The sequence below is a fragment of the Jaculus jaculus genome, chromosome 16, assembly GCF_020740685.1.
Source record: "Jaculus jaculus isolate mJacJac1 chromosome 16, mJacJac1.mat.Y.cur, whole genome shotgun sequence".
In the NCBI taxonomy this organism is placed as follows: Eukaryota; Metazoa; Chordata; class Mammalia; order Rodentia; family Dipodidae; genus Jaculus; species Jaculus jaculus.
Genome location: NC_059117.1, coordinates 61353088 through 61375641, shown reverse-complemented (window position 1 = coordinate 61375641; position 22554 = coordinate 61353088). Strand labels below are relative to the sequence as shown.

General features: G+C 47.3%; 1 protein-coding gene across 1 annotated transcript in view; it reads right to left on the bottom strand.

Moving 5' to 3' along the window:
• Window positions 1-21276, bottom strand: part of Ube2e1 (ubiquitin conjugating enzyme E2 E1) — a 67928-nt gene extending 46652 nt beyond the window's left edge. Inside the window, exons 1-2 of the mRNA XM_004661300.3 lie at window positions 21080-21276; window positions 17739-17789 (exon numbers count right to left, since the gene is read on the bottom strand). Of these exons, the coding sequence (XP_004661357.1) occupies window positions 17739-17789; window positions 21080-21243 (215 nt within the window). The 5' untranslated portion in view covers window positions 21244-21276. The remainder of the gene's footprint in view (window positions 1-17738; window positions 17790-21079) is intronic.
• Between the last annotated feature and the right edge of the window lie 1278 nt (window positions 21277-22554).

Genomic DNA, 22554 nt, shown 5'->3' with positions numbered 1-22554 from the left:
ACAAATGGGGGTTTTTCTACTCTAGCCTTTGAACCCCATAGGAAGGAATGTGTGGAACTAGTAACAAATGAGTTTATATACCTATATTAAGTGTTTTGTAAAAATCATGGTTGCTGGAATTAAAGGCATGCGTGCACCACCTCAACTGGCCTGTATATGCACTTTATTAAAGGTTGTCTACATTAAGTTAAAAAAAAAAAAAAATCAGCCGGACGTGGTGGCATACACCTTTAATCCCAGCACTCGGGAGGCAGAGATACGAGGATCACCATGAGTTCAAGGCCACCCTGAGACTACATAGTGAATTCCAGGTCAGCCTGGGCTAGAGTGAGACCCTACCTCAAGAAAAAAACAAACAACAACAACAACAACAACAAAAACAGATGCATTATGAAAGGGACATAGTCAATGTCATGATCATATAACTCCAGTCTATCAATCAGAGAGAACTACCCAAACTATACTCTTGGCCAAATAACCATCCTTTTTGAGGACTCCATGAAAAGAAGCCCTCAGGAAAAAACACTGACTCTAAGGACTGTGTCACAAAGGTAGCTCCATCCCTTATTCCCGCAGTGCATTTAATAAAGTTCTTTGCCATTTATTTTTTGTGTCTTTTCCAATTCCTTCAATAAGGCACCAAGAAACCTGGAAACACCCAGAGACAGCCATGACATTTTCTTAGCTGTAACAGCTCAGGGGGAGGGAAGATAGTAAGAAACTGGTTCTTCTGGGTGTGGTGATGAACACCAGTAATCCCAGCATTTGCTGGGGACGAGGTAGAAGAATCATCCTTAGCTACACAGCAGTTTGAGGACAGGCTGGGTTGCATAAGACTGTCTCAAAATATATAAACAAACAAACAAACAGAACTGGAGAGATGACTTAGCAGTTAAGGTACTTGCCTGCAAAGTCAAAGGATACAGGCTCAATTCCCCAGGACCCACATAAGCCAGATGACTAAGGTGGCACATGTGTCTAGAGTTCATTTGCAGTGGGTGGAGCAGCATTCCCCCTTACTCTCCCAAATAAATTAAAAAAATATATAAACAAAGACAAAAAACTAACAAACAAAAAACCCACAGCAATAACTAAAACAAAAGAAATAATGTACTTTCATATCAGTGCAATCCCAAACCCCACTGGCAAAACTATTAATAAGATGTACTGGAATTATATTTCATGTTAAGCCATTTTCTATAGCATAGATAACATATGAAGAAAGTTTTAGCTACATGGTGGCACACACCTTTAATCCCAGCACTTGGGAGGCAGAGGTAGGAGGACTGTCAGGAGTTTGAGGCCACCTTGAGCCTACGTAGTGAATTCAAGGTCACCATGGGCTAGATTGAAACCATACCTAGAAAAACTAAAAATAAAATTAAAAAGTATTTTTTAAGGGGCTGAAGAGATGGCTCAGCTGTTAAGGCATTTGCTTGCAAAGCCTAAGGACCCAAGTTCAATTCACAAATACCCACAAAAAGGCAGATGCACAAGATGGCACATACATCTGGAGTTCGTTTGCAGCAGCTAGAGGCCCGGTGTGCCCATTATCTATCTCTCTTTGCCAGGCATGGGGGTGCACACTTTTAATCTCAGTACTCAGGAGGCAGAGGTAGGAGGACAGCCATAATTTCAGGGCCACCCTGAGACTACACAGAGAATTCTCGATCAGCCTTGGCTAGAGCAAGATCTTATGTCAAAAACAAGTTTTGATATGTTTGCAAAGCCTGTCAGCTCAAGTTCAATTCTCCAGCACCCATGCAGAGCCAGATGCAAAAAGTAGCACAGCCATCTGGTGTTCACTTGCAGTGGCCAGAGACCCTGGCACATCCAGACACACACATGGCAAACGTATAAAAATATTTTTTAAAGTTTTAATACCTGAACAGCTAAGAGTAATTGTATCTAAGAATAACCACAGTTTCTTAGCATCCTCACGTTTCAACCTTCCCTTTGGATCAGAGGCTTGAAGGCTGGGCTTGCAGCTCAGTTGGTTAGAGTAACTTAGTAGCATGAACAAGGTCATGAGTTCCAGCCCCAGCACCACCAGGTGTGGTGGTACATACCGGTGTGGCAATTGGATTCAGGTGTCCCCCATAAACTTAGGTGTTCTGAATGCTAGTTTCCCAGGTGATGGAAATTTGGAAATTAATGCCTCCTACAGGCGGTGTATTGTTGGGGGCAGGATTATGGGTGTTAAAGCCAGTTTCCCCTTGCCAGTGTTTGGCACTCTATCCTGTTGCTATTGCCTACCTTATGTTGGACGGGGGGTAATAGCCACCCTCTTCTCATACCATCGTTTTCCCTTACCATCATAGAGCTTCCCCTCGAGTCTGTAAACTAAGATAAACCCTTTGTTCCCCAAAACTGCTCTTGGTCAGGTGATCTTTGCCAGCAATGAGAACCTGACTGTAACAGTAAAGTTGGTACCAGAGGAGTGGGAATGCTAACTAGACATCTGATTCTGTGGCTTTAGCCTTTTGGAACTGATTTTCAAGAGGAATGTGGAAGGATTTGAAACCTTGGCCTAAGAGACACCTTCCTGGGCTGTAAGTACAGCTTGATGGACTATTCTGGTCACAGGCGAAAGACCTCAATGCAGTAAGAACTAAGTAAGGGCTGTGAGGTTTGACTTATGAGGGTGAGAAAGAACTTTGCCTGGACTGGGCTAGAAGCAGTTTGTGTGAGAGGCTTGTTATTATGGCCATGTCATGAGAACTTGTGCAGGGTTACTTTATGTAGAAATGGACTGGTGTAAGCAGAGGGATATGGCACAGAAATGAAATCTTTGGGCTGAAACTTCTGCTATTCAGCCGCAATTATATAATAGATTACAACCTTTGAGATTGGGCCAGCTGACCTGCACTGAGGCAACAGGAAGAATGAATGCAGACTCTTTTGAAGGGGCCTGAGTGCTCAAAGGAGTGTTCCTGTTCTTCAGAGTCTTATTTGTCCGTCCCCCCCTAAATTAACAAACTGGCACCCTACCTGGTATTGTGGAGTATAAGAAATGCAGGAGAGGGTCACTGAGTTTGTAATGCGGTCTTGTGTTTTGAAAACAGCCATGGGCCGTGTGAAGCAGGTTTGCTGGATGCCTGAATGGAGACCCCATGGGGCCATGAGGATGAACCGAGGGTTGCAGTGGAGACCCAGTGGAGATGCCAGGACCATGAGATGGCTGCTAAGTAGCTGCCGCCCGATGAAGTTTTCCTAGCTGGAGAGGTGGAATTGGAACTCCACAGACTTCTTGTTGGTAAGAATTATTGGTCATGGAGATTTGTCACTGACTACAGTTGTTGAACTTGGAGGTACAGAGTTTGATGTCTGCCCTGGTTATTTAATTTTGTATTGGTTGACTATTTCTTTGCTATGTCCAATGACATCCTTTGCAATGTGAGTGTTTGTTCTATGCCACTATGGTTTTTTGTGAATTTTTTGGTACTAAGGCTCAGTTAAGAGACCTTGGATTATGGGGATGCTTGAACATCATTGGGATTGATAAAAACTATGGGGACTTTAAAAGATGGACTGAATGCATTGCATTTTGCATCATGAATGGTTATCAGTTTATGGGGGTCAAGGGCAGAATGTGGTGGTTTGATTCAGGTGTCCCCCATACACTTAGGTTCTATGAATGCTGGGTTCTCAGCTGATGGAGGTTTGAAAATTAATGCCTCCTGGAGGGAGTGTAATTGTTGGGGCGGGCTTATGGGTGTTATAGCCAGGTTCCCCTTGCCAGTATTTGGCACACTCTCCTGTTGCTATTGGCCACCTTATGTTAGCCAGGGAGTTATGTCCACCCTCTGCTCATGGCATCATTTTCCCCTGTCATCATGGAGCTTCCCCTCACCTCAAGTCTGTAAGCCAAAACAATCCCTTTTTTCCAAAAGCTGCTCTTGGTTGGGTGATTTTTGCCAGCAATGAGAACCTGACTGCAACACCTACAATTCCAGTACTGCCCACCTAATAAAAACCAACCAAACAAACAAAGCTGGAACTGAGGCTTCCTTCCAGTACCACAGTTACAACCTTAGTGGACATTCTGACAGACTACCCCCCCCACACCCAGTCTGCTGAGCTTGCCTGCCTTTCTCCAAGCTGCCCAGTTCACCTAGGCCCTGCAGACCCTGGTTCGGCTGGTGGCAATCATCTTCCCACCCCTCTCTCTGCCTCACCTGAGACTGCTGCTTGAAGATCAGCACCATTCCCATTGTTATCTGGCTTAAAATGGCCTCTCGTGGTTGGGTCCTTGCCATCACTCAGGGCCATTACCCACCAGTGCCCTAGCCTGCACAGTTAGTACTGTAACTTCCTAGTGATCTGAAAATTCCCTTTGTACGTTAACTTCTTTCACCGTCCTTCCCTCCACATGAATGCAAGCTCCATGCGGCGCGAGCGTCTTTTCTCCAGGGCTCCGTCATAATACCTGCACAACAGGAAGAGTGACTGCAAAGGATGAGGGTCGCTGTTGGGACTGTCTTAAACCAAAGGGTCACATGAGGACCAAGCCAGGACAGCACAGAACCAGGCAGAGAAACAGGTGGAGCTGGATGGAGACTGCCCTGCACCCCAGCTGACCACCAGGGGAGGCCTCAACACACCTGCAAAAATAGCACACTCAACTGGAACCAAAAACTTGCTGATACTCATGATGGAAGTGATGTGTGCTTAGTATGTTACACTTTTAAGAACTGTCAAGCAGCCAGGTGTGCTGGCACATGCCTTTAATCCCAGCATTTGGAAGGCAGAGGTAGGAATGTCAAGAGTCCGAGGCCATCCTGAGACTACATAATGATTTCAAGGTCAGCCTGAGCAAGAGCAAGACCCTAACTCAAAAAACCAAAAGACCAAAAGACCCTGCTAAACATATCTCTGGGGACTCTAATAATTCATATATCCAGTCTAGGTACACAAATTTTCCCTTTTAAAATTTTTATTTATTTGAGTGAAAGAGACGGATAAAGAGAGAATGGGCATGCCAGGGCCTCTAGCCACTGTAAATGAACTCCAAACACATGAACCACCTTGTGCATCTGGCTTTACACGGATATTTGGGAACTGAACCTGGGTCCTTAAGACTCTGCAGGCAAGTGCCTTAACAACTGAGCCATCTCTCCAGCCCTAGAGAGGTTTTATTTAGACGAGAAATGACTCTGAAGGGGAAACTGTGGAAAGTCACCACCTCTCTTTCCACCTCACCAGACAAGCTCCCAGCAAGGACAGGAGACAAGGAAGGAACATGGAACTGGTCACTCCTAGCCACAAAACCTTGGTTCTTAAGATTTAAACTGATTTTTACTTTTTCCCACAAACATATGTTTTAACTTGCAGGCACTAAAATTTAGAATTTCATTCCAATCTACATAAATATACAGAGGCAACAGTAGCCAGGTGTGATGCAGAGGTAGGAGGACCACTGTGAGCTATCTTTCATGTTTAGAAGAAATCCTCCTGGGTGCTTGTAATAAAAAATATATTTTCTTTTAGGGTCTTTTATGTAAACCAATTGAATAATCTTTTATTTAGGGTAAATGTGGTCTAGAAAAGACTGCCAAGAGATACATTTTTGTAACACCAATTCCAGTAATTTACCTTTAAAAAATGAGCTGTATCCCACAGGAGGAAAGGCTATGGTGGTGGGAGAGCTCTGAATGAGGTGTTACAGTGAGCTCCCTGTGCAGCTGGACACGTGGGCTCCACATGTGACCGTCTGCCTTCCTTGGGCAGTGTCTAAGGCTTCCATGACTCCAGTTACTCTCTGAAATACAATGACTCCTAAGTCTGAAAATCTCTGAATTTTACCCTAAAGTAATCAGGACCAAGAGTATCTAGCATAAAGTCAATCAGTATGACATGCTCAGTAGACAAACAGAAAGATAAAACTTTGCCAGGGCGCGGTGGCACAAGCCTTTAATCCTAGCACTCTGGATACAGAGGTAGGTGGATCACTGTGAGTTTAAGGCCATCATAGGGTAGAATGAGACCCTACCTCCAAAACAAAACAAAAGAGGAAAGGAGGAAGGAAGAAAGGGAGGAAGGAGAAACCCCTCAGGTAGTTTTTGTTTTGTTTTTTCGAGGTAGGGTCTCACACTGGTCCAGACTGACCCGTAATTAACTATGTAGTCTCAGGGTGGCCTCAAACTCACAGCAATTCTCCTACCTCTGCCTCCCGAGTGCTAGAATTACAGGCATGCGCCACCATGCCCAGGTTTTTTTTTGGAGAGAGAGAGAGAGAGAGAGAATGGCTGCACCAGGGCCTCCAGCCACTGCAAACAAAGTCCAGGTATATGTTCCACCCTGGGCATCTGGCTTTTATGTGGGTCCTGGGGAATTGAACCTGGGTCCTTTGGCTTTGTAGGCAAGCGCCTTAACCACTAAGCCATCTCTCCAGCCCATCTCAGGTACTTTTAAAGTTCTGGTACAATCAACATACAGGATGAGAACTGAATTTGCTTATGCTGAGTCACGGGTAGGGCAGCACGTGCACAGCAGCGCGGTCAGCCTCAGCTCCCTACATGCCCGTAGGAGAGACCCTGTCTCAGACAGCAAAAAGGGCACCCTCTCATTGCCATGCATGGAAAATGTGAGCAAAACACAGAAAGCTGACGTAAATCAAAGCACACACATATTTTTAAAGATGGCAGCAGTAGTTTTCTAATTTCCCAATTCATGCAATGCCCACGTATTTTCAAAGCAAGCCCTGCAAAGGGAATTCACGGGAGGTAGGTAAAATGAGTCGAGTGTGGAGCTCATGCCTGTATTCCCAGCACTCAGAAGGCTGAAGCAGAAGAACTGTTCTAAGTTCAAGGATACAGTTAGTATAAAATACAATTTTTTAAAATCCTTCCCAAATGAAGGAATGAGTTTATAACTAATCACTTTTTTGAATAAATCCAAGAAAATTTTCTAACTGGGAGACTGACACAAACATCTTTTCCTTGTCTTTAAAATCATACTCTTTTCAGCATGTTCTCTAAATCCAGTCTGTCTGTTGTGATGGCCCCCAACAAACTAGAACTTGTTGAACCCAATGGTCACTTGCTGGCCTGCTTTCTGGTATTGGGCACCGATTCCTCCCTGGCTGGCTTCTCCTGGCTGCAGTACCTAAATGCTAGCAAGATGCCTGAGCTCCCTGCAAACCTAGTCCCCCCCACCCCTCCCCCTACCTGAGGCAGATGCAGGAGCGGCCTCACCCCATCCTCCTCCCGCACACACAGCCGGGCTCTGCTGCCAGCCTCTCCCCACTGGGAGACCACCACCATTCTTCAGCCACAGAGCAACTCACAAGCGAGCCCGCCCTCTCTGACCCTAACTCCCACCTAAGGGCTCAAGTACTCTGCCCTCATCTCCACTGCCAGCCTCATCTGACCACACTGAGGGCCCTCCCCCACCTGCACGTCCCCTAGCTAATGTGAGAGTGGCTTTTCCAGGACCTGCATCACCTCGTTCCCCAGCTCAGGCTCAGTCTTCAGGGGTGTTCCCAGCTGCTTCCTTTACTCATCCTTTCATGCCTTAACCCAAATGCTTCAGAAGTCTTCTGAGGTACCCATGACACACCCCCCAATCCTTCCTCATCCCTGCACCCCGTGACTGTTTTTCCTGCCAGCCATCACAGCTCACACTAGCTCTTCCCTGTGCTCTCTGCATTCCCACTAAAACCCAAGCACCACAAGGCAGAGGCTGGCTTGGGGCTGACCGCTGCTCAAGCTATCTAAGTGACCAGGATCTGACTCACTTGTGCTGCTATCTGCAGACACACTGCTGCTTCCTGGTCCTAAGTCAGATTTTTTTTTCTTTTTTTTGGTTTTTCGAGGTAGGGTCTCACTCTAGCCCAGGCTCACCTAGAATTCCCTATGGAGTCTCAGGTTGGCCTTGAACTCACGGCAATCCTCCTACATCTGCCTCCTGAGTGCTGGGATTAAAGGCGTGCGCCACCACGCCCGGCTATAAGTCGAACTTTTTGATTTGCGGGCATCTAAACTTCTTCTCCAAGTAAGATCACTCCAAACTACCTTTCCTCAAGTTCTGTTTTGATTTGGTTAGTTTGTTTTTTGAGACAGGGCCTTAACCCTGTTGCCCAGGCTTGCCTAGAATTCACTATGTAGCCCAAGCTGGACTTGGACTTGAAGCAATTCTCCTGGGATTACAGGCATATGCCCTCATGCCCAGTTCATGGTCCCTTTCGGTATGAATGACTAGTGTTCAATCCCATATCTATTTCTCATCCATGAATTAAAATAGACACAAATGCCCATGGTCCTGGCTCCATGCAGGGATTACCACTTTGGTGCCAGCAGCGTTCCTGGGACTTTACCTCTGACTAGTGCTAGTTGAAGCTCAGTACTGACATCAGTACTGGGCGAGCTGTGGAAGCCCAATGAGGCACCAGCTGTGAGTGTGCTAGGTAACTTAACTCTTTCCTGTGGCCTGACATAGCACTGGTCACATTTGGGTCAGCCTGTTCTTTGAAAGTATTCAGTTTTAACAGCTCCACTAAAGTGACAGTGACCAGTATGCTGTCCCGGGCAGGGTCGCAAACCCAGTAGTGGTTTTCAGTTTCGTTCTTCATGGGAGACTGTCTGGCACTACAGGACTGTCCCAGGGGGAACGACCGACCTCCTGGAGGTTTCCCACCTACGGAGAGTGGCTATTCATATTTCAAAGAAAGAGCCATTAGCCTGGCTTATTGGTCTCAAGCAGGGGCTCTGATGAGCTTTTACTCAAGAGTGGGAGGTTTACTGGAGAGTGACACCAGTTACCAGGACTTTGCTGCACTTTGGAGCACGGCTGCACAAGGGAGGACACACAAGAATGGGGCTTATTATGAGACCGGCTTACTTCACTGGGGACAGGACACATGCCAATTGTCTCAAGTGGGTACCAGCAATTCTAACACACCTGCAATAGCTTTAGGATCCAGAGAGCTTTTCTGGTAGCCTGACTTACTGAGCCCCTGGACCTATGCTCATTAAGGCAAGCTATGAAACAAACCCAGGGCATGGCACTCTCTTTACTGCCTCCTCTCTAGACTGACTGATGTCCAGCTCTTCTGTGAGCCCAAGAGGAGCCAACCTGCCAAAAATGCTTGGGTGCTAACAAAGAAAGACTGTTAGCCACGGACAGCTGTGAAATGTGACAGCAATTTCCCATTATTCCCAGAAGAGGGTGAAGATAATGTTGTGGTGAGCCATCAGATCTCAATTAGCCATCATGTTTGTGTTTCAGCATGTACTGGTCACTTAGCCTTTTTTGGGCACCACAGGGATACAAAAATACAATGACACTGTCCCCAAGGAACTTCTGGTCTACTAGGAAAAGCAAGCAGAGACAGAAGCTACTGCTCTGAGATCTATACCAAGAACTGATGTGCTCTTCGCACCCAGGGATGCCTCCGCTCCTCTAGGGCTCTCCCTCCATCACAATTCCAAGCTGCCAGTCGTTCCTGCGCTCCACTGATGACCACCGTACTGTATTCTACTGCCTTCTCTACAAATGTGTCCAAAAACTTGCACCACCCTCTTGCTTTTTCACCCTTTTCCTCTGTGGGCTTCTCCCCCTCACCCTATCCGTACAAAGCATAGTCACAGGCTCTCACATTCTAAAGCCCTAGGAGTACTTTCCCCACCTCTCCCTGGAGTTCTAGTAGCCTCTTCCCACTCTCTGCTGCTGCTTCTCCAGGTCTTCAGTGTTTATGCACCCTTCAGCTGCACACATTCCTTGGAACTTTCTATGGAGCTCAGGATGGCCTCCAACTCACCATCGTCCTGCCTCAGCTTCCAGGGTGCCAATTACAAGTGTTCACTGCACACCTGGCTTTCAGGGCACAACCCTTGGCCCTACTCTACCTCCACTGGCAAATGTTCAGACCTCACATGGACTTCCAAACAAAGCCACCTCTAGCCTCAGCTCCCTTTGCCTAAGGCTCAATGCCGGCATACCTCTTAAGTGCATGGAAGCACGGTATGCCTGCCACCTCTGCTCAGGCAGTATTCAGATGAGCACACACAGAAACCATGGTAACATGGTCAAGTTTGCACAGGTGAAGAAGGGCAGATGCTCACTACACTACAGCTTTCAAATTTTCAAACTCAAAAAGTTGAGGAAAGTGTGCAGGGTTAGAATTAAAGCCACTTCCTTGGGAGGAGAAATAGGAGCGAGGCCTTCTTTTCTATAGGTAGACAGCTAGGAGAGGGACCAAAGAGGGAACCAAAAGAGATGCCACACCGCCTGCTCCAGCAGAACGGAATTCAAAGTCTGATCCTTCCACACCAGCACCCCTACTCAGGTGTGCTGGCCTCTTCCTGAGCCATCAGCTTCCTCTCAGACCCAACTGAGCCTGAGAGTAAAAGCTCCCTGAAATTATAAATGGGGGGGGCAACTTTCTCCACTTCCCCTTCTTCTTGGTTATTCACCTCTCCAGGCCTGAACCTCGGGGTCCCAGTACTGGTAAGACATTTTCTCCTCCATTCTGGCAGGCAGAATGGGGAAAAGACTTTTTTTTATCTATTCTCTTATTGCCTCCTAGTTTCTTTAAGCTCTGACCCTTTTTCATCTTTCCCTAAAAGTCCCTTTCACACTGTCCTCCAGGCTCCGGCACAGCTCTCAGGCCATGGGGTATACTGAGCCCCTCCCTTAACTCACAAATTCCCCTGAATAAATGTAATGGTTTACAATCTATCCCTCCCAGTCTGTTTATTTCAATTCTTTGTTAAAACAGATAAAAACCCAAATGTTTGGAGTTCAAGAACTTTTCCTGAGCCCCCAAAACCTTGGTACACTTGCCATTTAGGGTACTTATAATTCTACCTGATTTTCCTAATCTTATTTAAAAGCAGACAGATCTAAGAGTTCAATGAATAATTAATGATAAATTCAAATTCATAATCACACTGAACTACAATATTTATCCTTGCTGAGGGCCTTAACCTTGGAGAACCCATCTCCCCAAGCCAGTTTTCCTGACTTATTCTCTTCTGTTAAAGGCACAAGTATCTTTCCCCAAACCCAGAAGAACCCCTGCTTCCTTTAAAGTTCCCTAGATTCTACTGCTTCTTGTCCCCTCCATTTCCCCTCTGATGACCAGTTGTGTCCAAAGCCTCCTGGCCAGCTGCCTGTATGCAGCAGCTTGTCCCAAGCCTCCCTTGTCTCTGGCCAGCTGCTCTGAAGAAATTTCAACTTCTGCTCACAAGTTTCAAAGACCCTCCAGTGTCCAAAAATGAAATTCCAAAGCCTCAGCATGACAAAGAGGAAGTCAAGTTTCTCTGTTACTATGACACCTTCTACCTGCTTCTTACTCACTACCGTCTGGGGGAACCTCCCTATATACATCTCACCTGAAGACCCCCGCAGGACTAAGTGTCCAGCTATGGCCCTTCATACTCAGGCCAAAGTTCTGTCTCTCTCATTCCTCATATCTTCCTAACATCCCCTGTGCTTTTGTTACCTGCCAGACAGTAGTCACCTTCCCAAGCACCAGATTACAAAAGCTGCTGAGGACAGCGTCTGCTCACTCCCAGCAGGCTCTCAAGGAGTGATGGGGTTACTAGCAGTGTCCTTTGTGAAAATCCAAAAATGCTACTACTGCCTTTTAAGCTACAGGAATTTTTCTCAAAATGCTATTTTAACAGTGATACAGCTTTTAGTATGACCACAGGTACACATGCACTAGTTGGCATTTGAAGTGTCCAATTAATTATATATACAATTTGTACAGCTACTGTCACTATCCAACACCAAAACTCTCACTACTCAATACAGAGGTAGTGCTCACTGAGAAATGACAGGCGGGCTGGAGATGGCTAAGCGGTTAATGCACTTCCTGCACAAGCATGAGGGTCCCAAGACCACCTGAGCACCAACCTCCAGGCCTCATGTAGACAGCTGGTACATCCATAACCCGAGTCCTGAGGCCTGCAAACAGCAAGCTCTAGGATCATTAAGTGACCGGCACACAGGAGACCCAGGCAGATGAGTGATGGAGGGCGACACCAAATGTTCTCTGAGCTAGCACAAGCCAGTGCATGGGGTGGCTGCATCAGCACATACATGTGCACACACAATGTACACACGAAAAAACTAACAAATGAATGAACTCCTATCCGTGCCAGGCATCTGCCTGTCATCCATGCTAAGGCAGAAGGATGGCACAGCAAGACCCTCTATGTCAAAAATACACCAGGAACCTGTGTGGGACCACCTCTGCTATGTTTGAGGCCAATCTGACTTATATGATACTTTATCAAAAAAAAAAAAAAAAAGCCAGGCATGGTGGTGTACACCTTTAATCCCAGCATTTAGGAGGCAGAGGTAGGTGGATCACTGTGAGTTGGAGGCCACCCCGAGACTACATAGTGAATTCCAGGTCAGCCTTGGCTAGAGTGAGACCCTCTCTTGAAAAACCAAAAAGCAGGATTTAGCTGTAAAATTTAAAACTGTATATGATTATATAATACAGTTAGTTCTCCCAGGGGACAAAAAGCACTAACTTAGGTTTACATATTCAAGAAACATTAAAAAACACTCATCAAATATAATAAAACCATATATAAGAAAATTTATTTTCTCCTCATTCTGGAAATGTTAAATGTTCTCAAAAACACTTTATTATAGCTAGGCATAGTGGCACATGCCTTTAATCCCAGCACTCAGGAGGCAGAGGTAGGAGAATCACTGTGAGTTTGAGACCACACTGAGACTGCATTGTGAATTCCAGGTCAGCCTGAACTAGAGCGAGACCCTACCTCAAAAACAACAACCAAAAAAAAAAAAATTATTATAATGTAGCACTGACAAAAACCCTGAATTTTAGGTTTCAAGTCACTACACTAGAAAAAATCTACTCATTACACAAATGCACTCATTAAATAAACTCTGAAGTTTACAGGATTTGGACAAAATGTGACAACTGTGAAAAGCAAACATTTCTCATTACAAAGCTATATGCTTTCAGCAAAGCTTGAGCTGTGGGCCGTGAGTAACAGCTGCAAATCTTACTCTACTGGCCAGAGCTCTCTAGCTATCTAAAAGGCATAATTTTACAATCCAAGATAGGGCAAGCTTTAGTTCAGGGAATTACTATAGTAGTCATGACAATATATTTTTCTTGAAAGAATAGAATCAAATGATAGAGAAAAAGCCTACCCAGGTGCACAGTGAGTTGCAAAACGATTGCATTCACTGCGTGTGGCCCACAAACTATCAAAGAAACAAGATGGCGAAAGCAAGGAATGTCTTTATACGGCAACATGAAGCAACTGCAGTTCTTCTGACCTGTCACTGAGTATAATCTACATTGCACTGTGTCCTTAAAAAAAATCTACTCAGGGCTGGAGAGATGGCTTAGTGGTTAAGCACTTGCCTGTGAAGCCTAAGGACCCTGGCTCGAGGCTTGATTCCCCATGACCCATGCTAGCCAGATGCACAAGGGGGCACATGCACCTGGAGTTCGTTTGCAGTGGCTGGAAGCCCTGGTGTGCCCATTCTCTCCTCTCCTCTTCTCTCTCTCTCTCTCTCTCTCAAATAAATAAATAAAAGTGAACAAAAAAATTAAAAAAAAATCTACTCACAATAACATAATAGCATTAAGGATTTATCTCCTTTTCATACATTATGGCATATTTAGCAAATATATTACATATTATATCCAAATTTCAAAGTTTAGTAACTTAAAAGTCCAAATGTTTTTGTCAAGTGCTGACATGAGTGAACAGGGGCAGCAGTCACTCAGGAGCAGCGTGTCTCCGGCCTGCTGAGTGCACGCACTAGGCCAGGTGCTGTGCTTTAAGAAAGTAATGTGGGGCTGGAGAGATGGTGGTGCTTGCCTGCAGAGCCTAAGGGCCCAGGTTTGACTCCCCAGTACCCATATAAGCTAGATGCACAAGGTAGCACATGTGTTTGCTGCAGTGGCTGGAAGCCCTGGTGTCCCCATTCTCTCTCTCCCCCCACATATATGTGTGTGTATGTGTATACATATATGTATATGCCTCTTTTGTATATGTATATATGCCTTTTTTCCTCTCTCAAATAAATAAAACATATTTTAAAAAAATTTAAAAAGATAAATCAATGTAAGGGCTGCCTGGCTAGCTCAGCTGGTAGAGCATAAAACTCCTAAGAATGTAACATGTAAGTTTAAAACTACACACATGAACACTGACTGAAGGACATAAGCTCTGGAGAGAATAAGAACACATCTAAGATATATTCATTGAAAGCCAACTATTTAGCTCATCCAAAACATAATTTATAGCTGATGAAATGACAATTTCAATAGGAATTATCAAGCTTTTATGCTAAGGGTAATGTCAGAAAAATGATTTGGGGATCAGTCCCTAGCAGTGCATAAACCAGGGGTGGTAGGCAAGCCTGTAATCCCAGCACCTGAGAGGCTAGAAGCACAAGGGCCATCATATGTTTGAGGCCAACATCATAGCAAGTTTTGGACCCGCCAGGGCGATATAGCCAGGCCCTATCTCAAACATACAAAAAAAAGGTATCTATATATTATTAATTCACACACTTCCATTGGAAGCTAACTTCAAAAAGTACCTCTAGGGCTGGAGAGATGGCTTAGCTGTTAAACGTTTGCCTGTGAAGCCTGAGGACCCCGGTTCGAGGCTCGATTCCCCAGGACCCATGTTAGCCAGATGCACAAGGGGGCACACGCTTCTGGAGTTCATTTGCAGTGGCTGGAGGCCCTGGCACACCCATTCTCTCTCTCTGTCTGCCTCTTTCTCTCTCTGTCACTCTCAACTAAATAAGTAAAAATCAACAAAAAAAAATTTTAAAACAAAGTACCTCTAGGCAAAATTATCCATTCTATCTCCAACAAGAAAGGGCATCACAAAAGATAAAAGAATTAAATTCTATCCCAGTAGCAGCACAAACAGGCAAAATGCCCACTACAGCTGGACACCAGACATACTGTATAACCTTAGGACAGTACCACTATTAAGGCCAGCAAAAGGAGACATTCTAACTCACATTACTGAAAATGTCCCACTGGAGGATGGAGGACATCCTCAGAAATTAAAGCAGTCCCTTGTAAAGGACAGCATGTAAATAAGGATGTCAGAGTATGTTCTCTGCAATCACCTATTTTCAGAATGGTTAAGTATAAGAAGGCTTATCTCCCCACCTCCAGTCCCCAGTCACCCACCGTCCAGGTCAGACTTTCCTTTGGCCACAGTGATGCTCACAGATGAAGGAGTCCAGCTAAATGAGGTTAGATTCCAGTACTTATCCTATATTATTTATTTATTTTATGAGAGCAAAAGAGGCAGAGAAAGAGAGGGAGAGAATGGGCACTCCAGGGCCATCAGCCACTTTAAATGAACTCCAGGCGCATGCACCACCTTGTATGCCTGGCTTACATGGGTCCTGGGGACTTGAACCTGGTTCTTTTGGCTTTGCAGGCAAGAGCCTTAACTGCTAAGTCTTCTCTCCAGCTCTGTCCTTTTTATTTTGGGGGGGGGGTAGGGTCTCACTCTTATCCCAAGCTGACCTGGAATTTAACATGTAGTCTCAGGGTGGCCTTGAACTCAAGACAATACTCCTACCTTTGCCTCCCAAATGCTAAGATTAAAGGCATGCTCCACCATTCCCAGCTCCTATCCTATTTTTAAGAATGATTAGTCTAATGCACGTTTTTAAGTTTACACTTTTAAATCTGATAGCACTTTAATCACAAGAAAGTCACTGTATGTTTTAATAAATGATGTTCATGTTGAAACTCTGTTTTACAATTTAATCAACCAGAGAGCTGTCTGAACTCACAAGACACACACAGGAGAACCACCCTCAACAGGAGCAAGAACTTCACCACACAGATCTACGGCAGCAGACATCCACGATTCTGCACACACAGCCAAGGAACTCTCCACCTTCCCAGCCACTGAAGAGGTTATTAACATGAAGAAAATGCACAAATGATGGGGTGGTTCAGTTACAGACTAGTTTAAGAGCACCCTTCTGGGGATGTAGCCCTGTTGGTAGAGCGCTTGCCTACCTAGCATACACAAGGCCCAGGGTTTAATCCCCCAAAAAGCATGAACGAGGTGTAAGTGCACATGTCTATAATCACAGGATTTGGGAAGTGGAGGCAAGAAGACCAGGAGTTCAAGGTCATTCTCAGTTACACAGGGAGTTTAAAGCCAGCCTATGTTACATGAGACTCTGTCTTACAAAAGTATAGGGGGAGGGTAGCTCAGTGGGTAAAGGCTTACCTCACAAGCATGAAGACCTGAGTTAAATCCTCAGAACCCATGAAAAAATGTTGGGAATGGGCTGGAGAGATGGCCCAATAGTTAAAGCTATTTGCTTGCAAAGCCTGCTGGCCGGATTACTCTCCAAGTACACACATAAAGCCAGATGCACAAAGTGGCACAAACTATCTGAAGTGGTTTTGCAGCAGCTGGAGGCACTGGTGCACCCATATCCCCCCACCCTCTCTAGGTTCATAAGTAAATAAATAAATATAATTTTTTTAATGCTGGGCACACTTATACTTCCAGGGCCCAGGAGGGAGAGATAGGTAGAACCCCAGGGCTTTCTGGCCAGCCAGGCTAGCCTAATAGGTGAGCGCCAGCTCTCAAAGGAGGTAGACCTTTGGCCTCCACATGTATGTGCATGTGTGTGCATGCACAACCACACCCACACATGTACACTTAAAAAAAAAAAAAAGGCATCTCAAAGTCAAAGTCAACAAATCAGAACAAAATTTGCCCAAAGAGCACCTCAAACCTGATCACTACTGGGGACAAATATATGTAAAATACCAACAATGAAGTCTGTCTTTAATCCACTAAGCAGTTTAAAGTTAATAAGAAAAATATTTCATTTAACTTCCAACCTGAACACCTGCATATTCATCCTAAATTTTGTATATGGCCACTGAATATTTTGTCAGTAATCCACTTAGAGCTTAGAACTCGAGTGAAACTTCACACCACATGCCAATGCTGATCCGTAACCCTTACAGCCCAGGCGGTTCTAGAGCTGAATACTGTGAGTCCCCTCAACAAAGTGTTCTACTGGACAGTTACAAGACCTTCACTCTCACTTAGCAGTTATTAGGCTCCTTCCCACCTGGAGGACAAAGGAGCAAAATGGCCAATTTTAAGTAAAGCTAGGAGACCAACATACCCTCAGTGGCTGGCTTCAAACTGCTTTGAAACTGAAACACACACTTGCAGTCTAAATGAAGCAATATAGGAAAAAGCCACCTTAAGAGTTTAAATCTATAATTTTAAATAAAATCCTTTAATTAAAGCCACAAATTATTTCCAGAATTGCTCTACCCAAAGTCCAATATAAAATTACATACAATGGAATGAATGCAAGGATCCAATGTTTGATTTAATTCCATGGGCTATAGCTCAGTAGAGGTTGAATAAGAGACTATTAACGGTATTCTAAAGCAAATATACCTGAGTGAGGCCAAGGCACTAACTAACATATCACACACCCATTAGGCAAGGGCACATCTTTAAATTTACTTTTAAGTTTTGTTTCATATACATGCAAGTGGCCATTCAAAGTAAATCCATTACTTCTCTCCTGTACTTCCGCGCTTACAAGTTTATCAAAACATTACACTCATTAATAAACTTCAGCAGATACGTGAAGTTGCCACCAAAACAAACACTAACCACAGAAAAGAAGCAAAACTCAGCAATACAAACAGAAACCCAAGACACGAGTTTAACAGAAAACCAAAACTCCCGAAGGCTACTCACCTGCAGTTTGGTGGAGGGTCTAAGGTGATGTCTGCCAGCTCCTTCTGGATCCTGGAGTCAGGGAGATGGGAGAGATGAGGATTAGGCATCAGCAGTGCCCACCGGACCCCTCAGCCCCCCAGGAGTGGGTGGGTGGGTGCCAGGCCAGGTTCAGGGGTGTCTCCCCGCTCACACACAAGGGCGGTTCTATGCTGGGAGTTTTCCATGTAGAAACAATTTTAGAGTTTCCCCTCTGCGCTGTGAGTGGGTTTCCTGAACCTTCCCCAGCACAGCTCCGGAGAGGAGGAGGTTACCATCCCAAGCTAAGCACGTTCCGAGGAACACCTGGCCCCGCTTGGCCTCTGGGACGAGGCAGCAAGGCCCCTCAGTGGCCCCGGTGGCCGGTAAGGACGGAGGGCAGGGCAGGGACCACGCGCAGGTGCACCTGCGCCCGCACCTCGGGTCTCCCCGCACCGCGGCGACCTCACAAAGCGCCCATCCCCCACTCCGCAGCCGAAGCCACCGGCAGTTCACACCAAGCCCTGGCCTTTGTCTCGGGCTTACCTAGGCCCAGAGCATCAAAGGCTGAGACAGACAAACCAGCCTCTTCCCTCCTAAACCGGGTGGTCTTCATAACCTCTCTCCTGTCACGGAAAGCCCTCCCGGATGTTACAACTTAAAAACCACAGGGAAGCAGCAGGTAGCTTAAAAAAACTAAAAAAAGGCCCTGGCTAGGCCATTGGAATGACAAAGGATGTTTTTTTTCTCCTTCCAAAGGTCTTTTGAGGGTAGGAAAAGGCAATAAAGAAGCAGGCGCTTCTCCAAGTTAAAAGTATCAAGAAATGAACAGTGAGGATGGTAAAGTCTTTAAATACTTCCTGTCCCCTAAAATGTGGTTAGAACAGCCTCTATTGACTGACATCCCTCACTGTCTTGATAATTCCACTGCAAGCTGTTCAGTCCCTATGCTTCACATTACTGGATGTTAGACTCAAAGTTTGGAACTGTGGTTTCGGAAGCAACTGTATTTCAAAGCAAAAATGTCCTCCTCTGAAGTCTAAAAAGATGGCTATCCTCTAATATCTAAAATCTGTCACACCAGACAATTTCACCCAGTCCAGCTCGGCAGCCACCACGCAAACCATTTCCAGAACGCTGGCCAAAGATCTGTAAAATCAACTCGAAGGTCGGTTACAGGAGTGGGTGGGTCAGGCCACACCCACCTGGAGCCAGGGCTTTCCTGCCGCTTTCCACAATTCAGGCTTCACTTCCACTCCATTTCCTGGTATGCATACCATTTCCAGTTCTATCTTCCAAATAGGTGCAGTGCTTCACACTGAGCTGCCTCATCCACCGGGCCCCTACCACGGATTTCCCCTTTCATCCTGCTCTGCGCTTCCTACCTTTTGATGTTAACCTGAGTTCTGCTTCAACACTAACAGCCTTTTTTTTTCTGCAAGGAAGCCAGGAATCTCAAGTGATTGCATTAAAAAGAGAAGAAAAACCACACTCAAGTATGATGTTATCTTATAAGTGAAATTACAATTTGCAGCTTCCCACCTGTCATTTCTACCATTTCTACCTAGCAGCTCTTTCCTGTTTCCAACTAAGTTTTTAACTTTCTTAGCATAAATGGACAAATTCTGTTTAGGAGAAAATCCCCTCACTTGTGATTTACTGAGGAAAAAAAAAAAAAAAACAAGCTGCTTTTTATCTGTTACCTGTTCTTTTAGCTCCCAATACATGCACATACACGAGGTACACCCCGCACAATATAAAAATACCAATGACCTAATGCAAACACCCTGCACTGGGTCAGAGCAGGCCAAAAACTGAGTGAGGATTGAGAGCAAGCAAGGTACACACTAAGTAAGGCTCTGGGAGGATCCACTTGGCACTAACCTGAGAGCCAGGCTTGACTTCTGAGCTACTGAGACGGCATCAAGGCAACCCTCTGAAAACCAGAACAATCCTGCTAAGGCATCTTACCACTTCTCTCAAGACCTCCACACTATTGTAAAACAGTCAGTCACTACCTCGGGGCCCCTAGCTAGTTAGGTCACCATACAGATGACTGAGTTTTTGAATTTTAGGTCAGGGAGAAAGACAGAACAAACTCTTCAGTTCTGAGTTCCGCTCTCACTACTCAACAAAGAGAGCTAAACCTTCGTGTTCCATTTCATTTTAAATTCTTTAAAGAATGGCATCTCTGCCGAATGCCCATTTTGGGTTTTTTACTACCATCCTGGTCTGCTCCTTTGAAGTTTGACAGCTATCTACTGAAAACTTATATAGGGGCTGGAGATATGGCTCAATGATTAAGGCACTTGCTTGAAAACAGCTAATGAAAGGATGTCTGGATGTTCCTGACTATAGATTATTTTAAGATCACTGGATTGGAGGATATTGTGCATGACGACAGGTTACTCCCTACTTCCAGGGACGTTACAGAAAAAGAGCCAAGAAAAGGACACTCAAATATAAAAAGAGAAATCACATTTTTACATCATAAGAAGAGATCTAACCTGGCTGTAGTGGCTCATGCCTGTTACCCTTAGCACTTCAGAGGATGAGGTTGCCAGAGTTCAAGGCCCGCCTGGACTACAGAATGAGCCCATCTCAAAAACAAACAAACAAACAAACAGATGGAGAAGAGTAAATAGCATAGAAGAAAAAACTCTCTCTTATCTCTTATAATTGACAAATTGAAGTTCATAAACCAAAAAAAGGGGGAGGCTCCAAAAATAACCGGAATAACCATTTTACCATCATTTACTGATTCTCCATTTGCCTCAACTCTTCCAGTCGGAAAATGCTTTTTAAATTCCACCAGAAAAACCTCACCTACTAAGTGTCTTAGCCACTAGCGGGGATCACTCATTCCTTCTGCCATTTCTGTAGGAAATTCCCTATTGAGAACACATCACCCCTGCAACAGGTGAACAGAGTGTGTGTGTGTGGTCAGAGAATCCGTTTTGATCGAGTTGCCTGGGAAAGTTATCTGTAATTAAGAAGTGGGATGACAGCCTCGGGGAGGGGAGGGTCTCAGCTTCAGGATGACAGGGGCAAATGATCTGAACTCAGGATTTGGGGGCGTCGCTAATACAAAGTGATGAGACTCTTACAAACTTCAGCAAGAAATGGCCGAGGCCAGCCACCAACAGCTGAAGTGGACAGGGATATTAAGAAACCCACCATCCCCGGCACCACCAGCAGCAACAACAGCAGCAGCAGCAGCAGGCAGAGCACACAGGTACTTAAAGACTCCAGGCCCCATTTTCCTTCCTGAGCCCCGAGAGCCTGGGGGCTCCCCCCTCCCGGCCGCGGGGGGACCGCGGGGGGGCCTCGGGTGGGTGCCGTACCTCTTGGCGCTGGTGGAGAGGAGCTTCGAGTTTTTGCTCATGCTGACTTTACTCTCCTTCTTCTTGGGGGTGCTGGCTTCCTTGTCGGCCGGCTGGTTGGAGGAGGAGGAGGAGGACGACGACGACGACGAGCTGGTGCTGGCCCTCGAATCGTCATCCGACATAGCGAACCCCCCACCCCACCCCGGACGGCCCCCCTGCAGGGGAGGAGACGAGACGGAGACGCGCCGTGGGTGCGCGGAAGGAAGCCGCTCGCCGCCTCCCCGCGTCGCCAGGCCCCGGCGGGCGTGGGCGAGGTGCGTGTGCGTGTGCGTGTGTGTGGAGAGCGGGGGGGCTCGGCCGGCCTCGCGGGGTCCCCCACGGCCCCGGGGCGCGGACGGCGGCCTGGCGACGGCGCTCGGGGGGCCGCGGGCGGGCGGGCGGGCGAGGCCGCGGGGACGGAGCCGGCGGCCAGGCCGAGGCCCAGGGCCGCCCCCCCCGCCGCCGCCGCCGCCGTCCGCTCCCCCCTCCACCCCGGGCCCCGCCGCGCGGAGCCGGGCCCGGCCGGGACGTGGCCGCCCCTCCCCCGCCGGCGGCTGACAGTTCCCGCCCGCCGCCCGCCGCCCGCCGCGGCCCCGCACCCCACGCGCCCGGGCCCGGCCCTCCGCCCTCCGTCCGCGGCGCCCCGGGGCCTCGCCGCCGCCGCCGCCGCCCCCGGCTGCCCCCCCCCCCGCACACCCGCCCCCGGCCCGCCGCCGCCGCCGCCGCCGCCGCCGCCGTACCTCTCTTTGTGTGCGTGTCCACGCCGCGCTGCCGAGGCTGCGGCTGGGCCTGGCCGCTCGGGTCCCTCTCGCCCGCCGGCGGAGAAGCGGAAGTGCAGCAACAGCAACTATTAACCAGGCAATGGCTTCCCCAGCCGCACGCTCCCCCTCCCCTCCCCTCCCCTGCCCTCCCCGCCCCGCCCCAGCCCGCCCGCCCGCGCCCCGCCCCGCGCCCCGCCCCGCCCCGCCCCCCGCACCTGGGGGCGCGGCGACCCCGACCCCCGCCCGCCCGCCCGGCGCTAACCCCGCCGTGCGCCCACCCGGGCGATGGAAGGAACGGGGGCTCCCCTGGAGGGCTTCGGGGAGGGGGCGGATGGCAGGGGCAAGGGACGGTCCTCCCGGGACCAGAGGGTGAGAAGACCCGGGAAGTCCTCCCCAACAGGGGTCGGTGGGAGAATGGAGACCACCGCCACTCCCCCCTCCCCAGCACCCGAAGCGGGGGTCCCCGTGGGCAGACGCTTGCCTCTCCCCCGGGGCCGTGGAGCTGCCCAGCGGAGGTCACGACGGGCAGAAAGTCCCCAACGAGCAGGTTTCTGGCCAGGGGACGAGGCACGTGCCATCTTGCAATATTAGGGTTTTTTTTTTTCTTCTTCTTCTTCTTTTCCGCCTCCTCCATTCACTTGTTATAGGAAGGGATGTGGTTTTTATTTTATTTTATTTTTTATATAAGTGAAA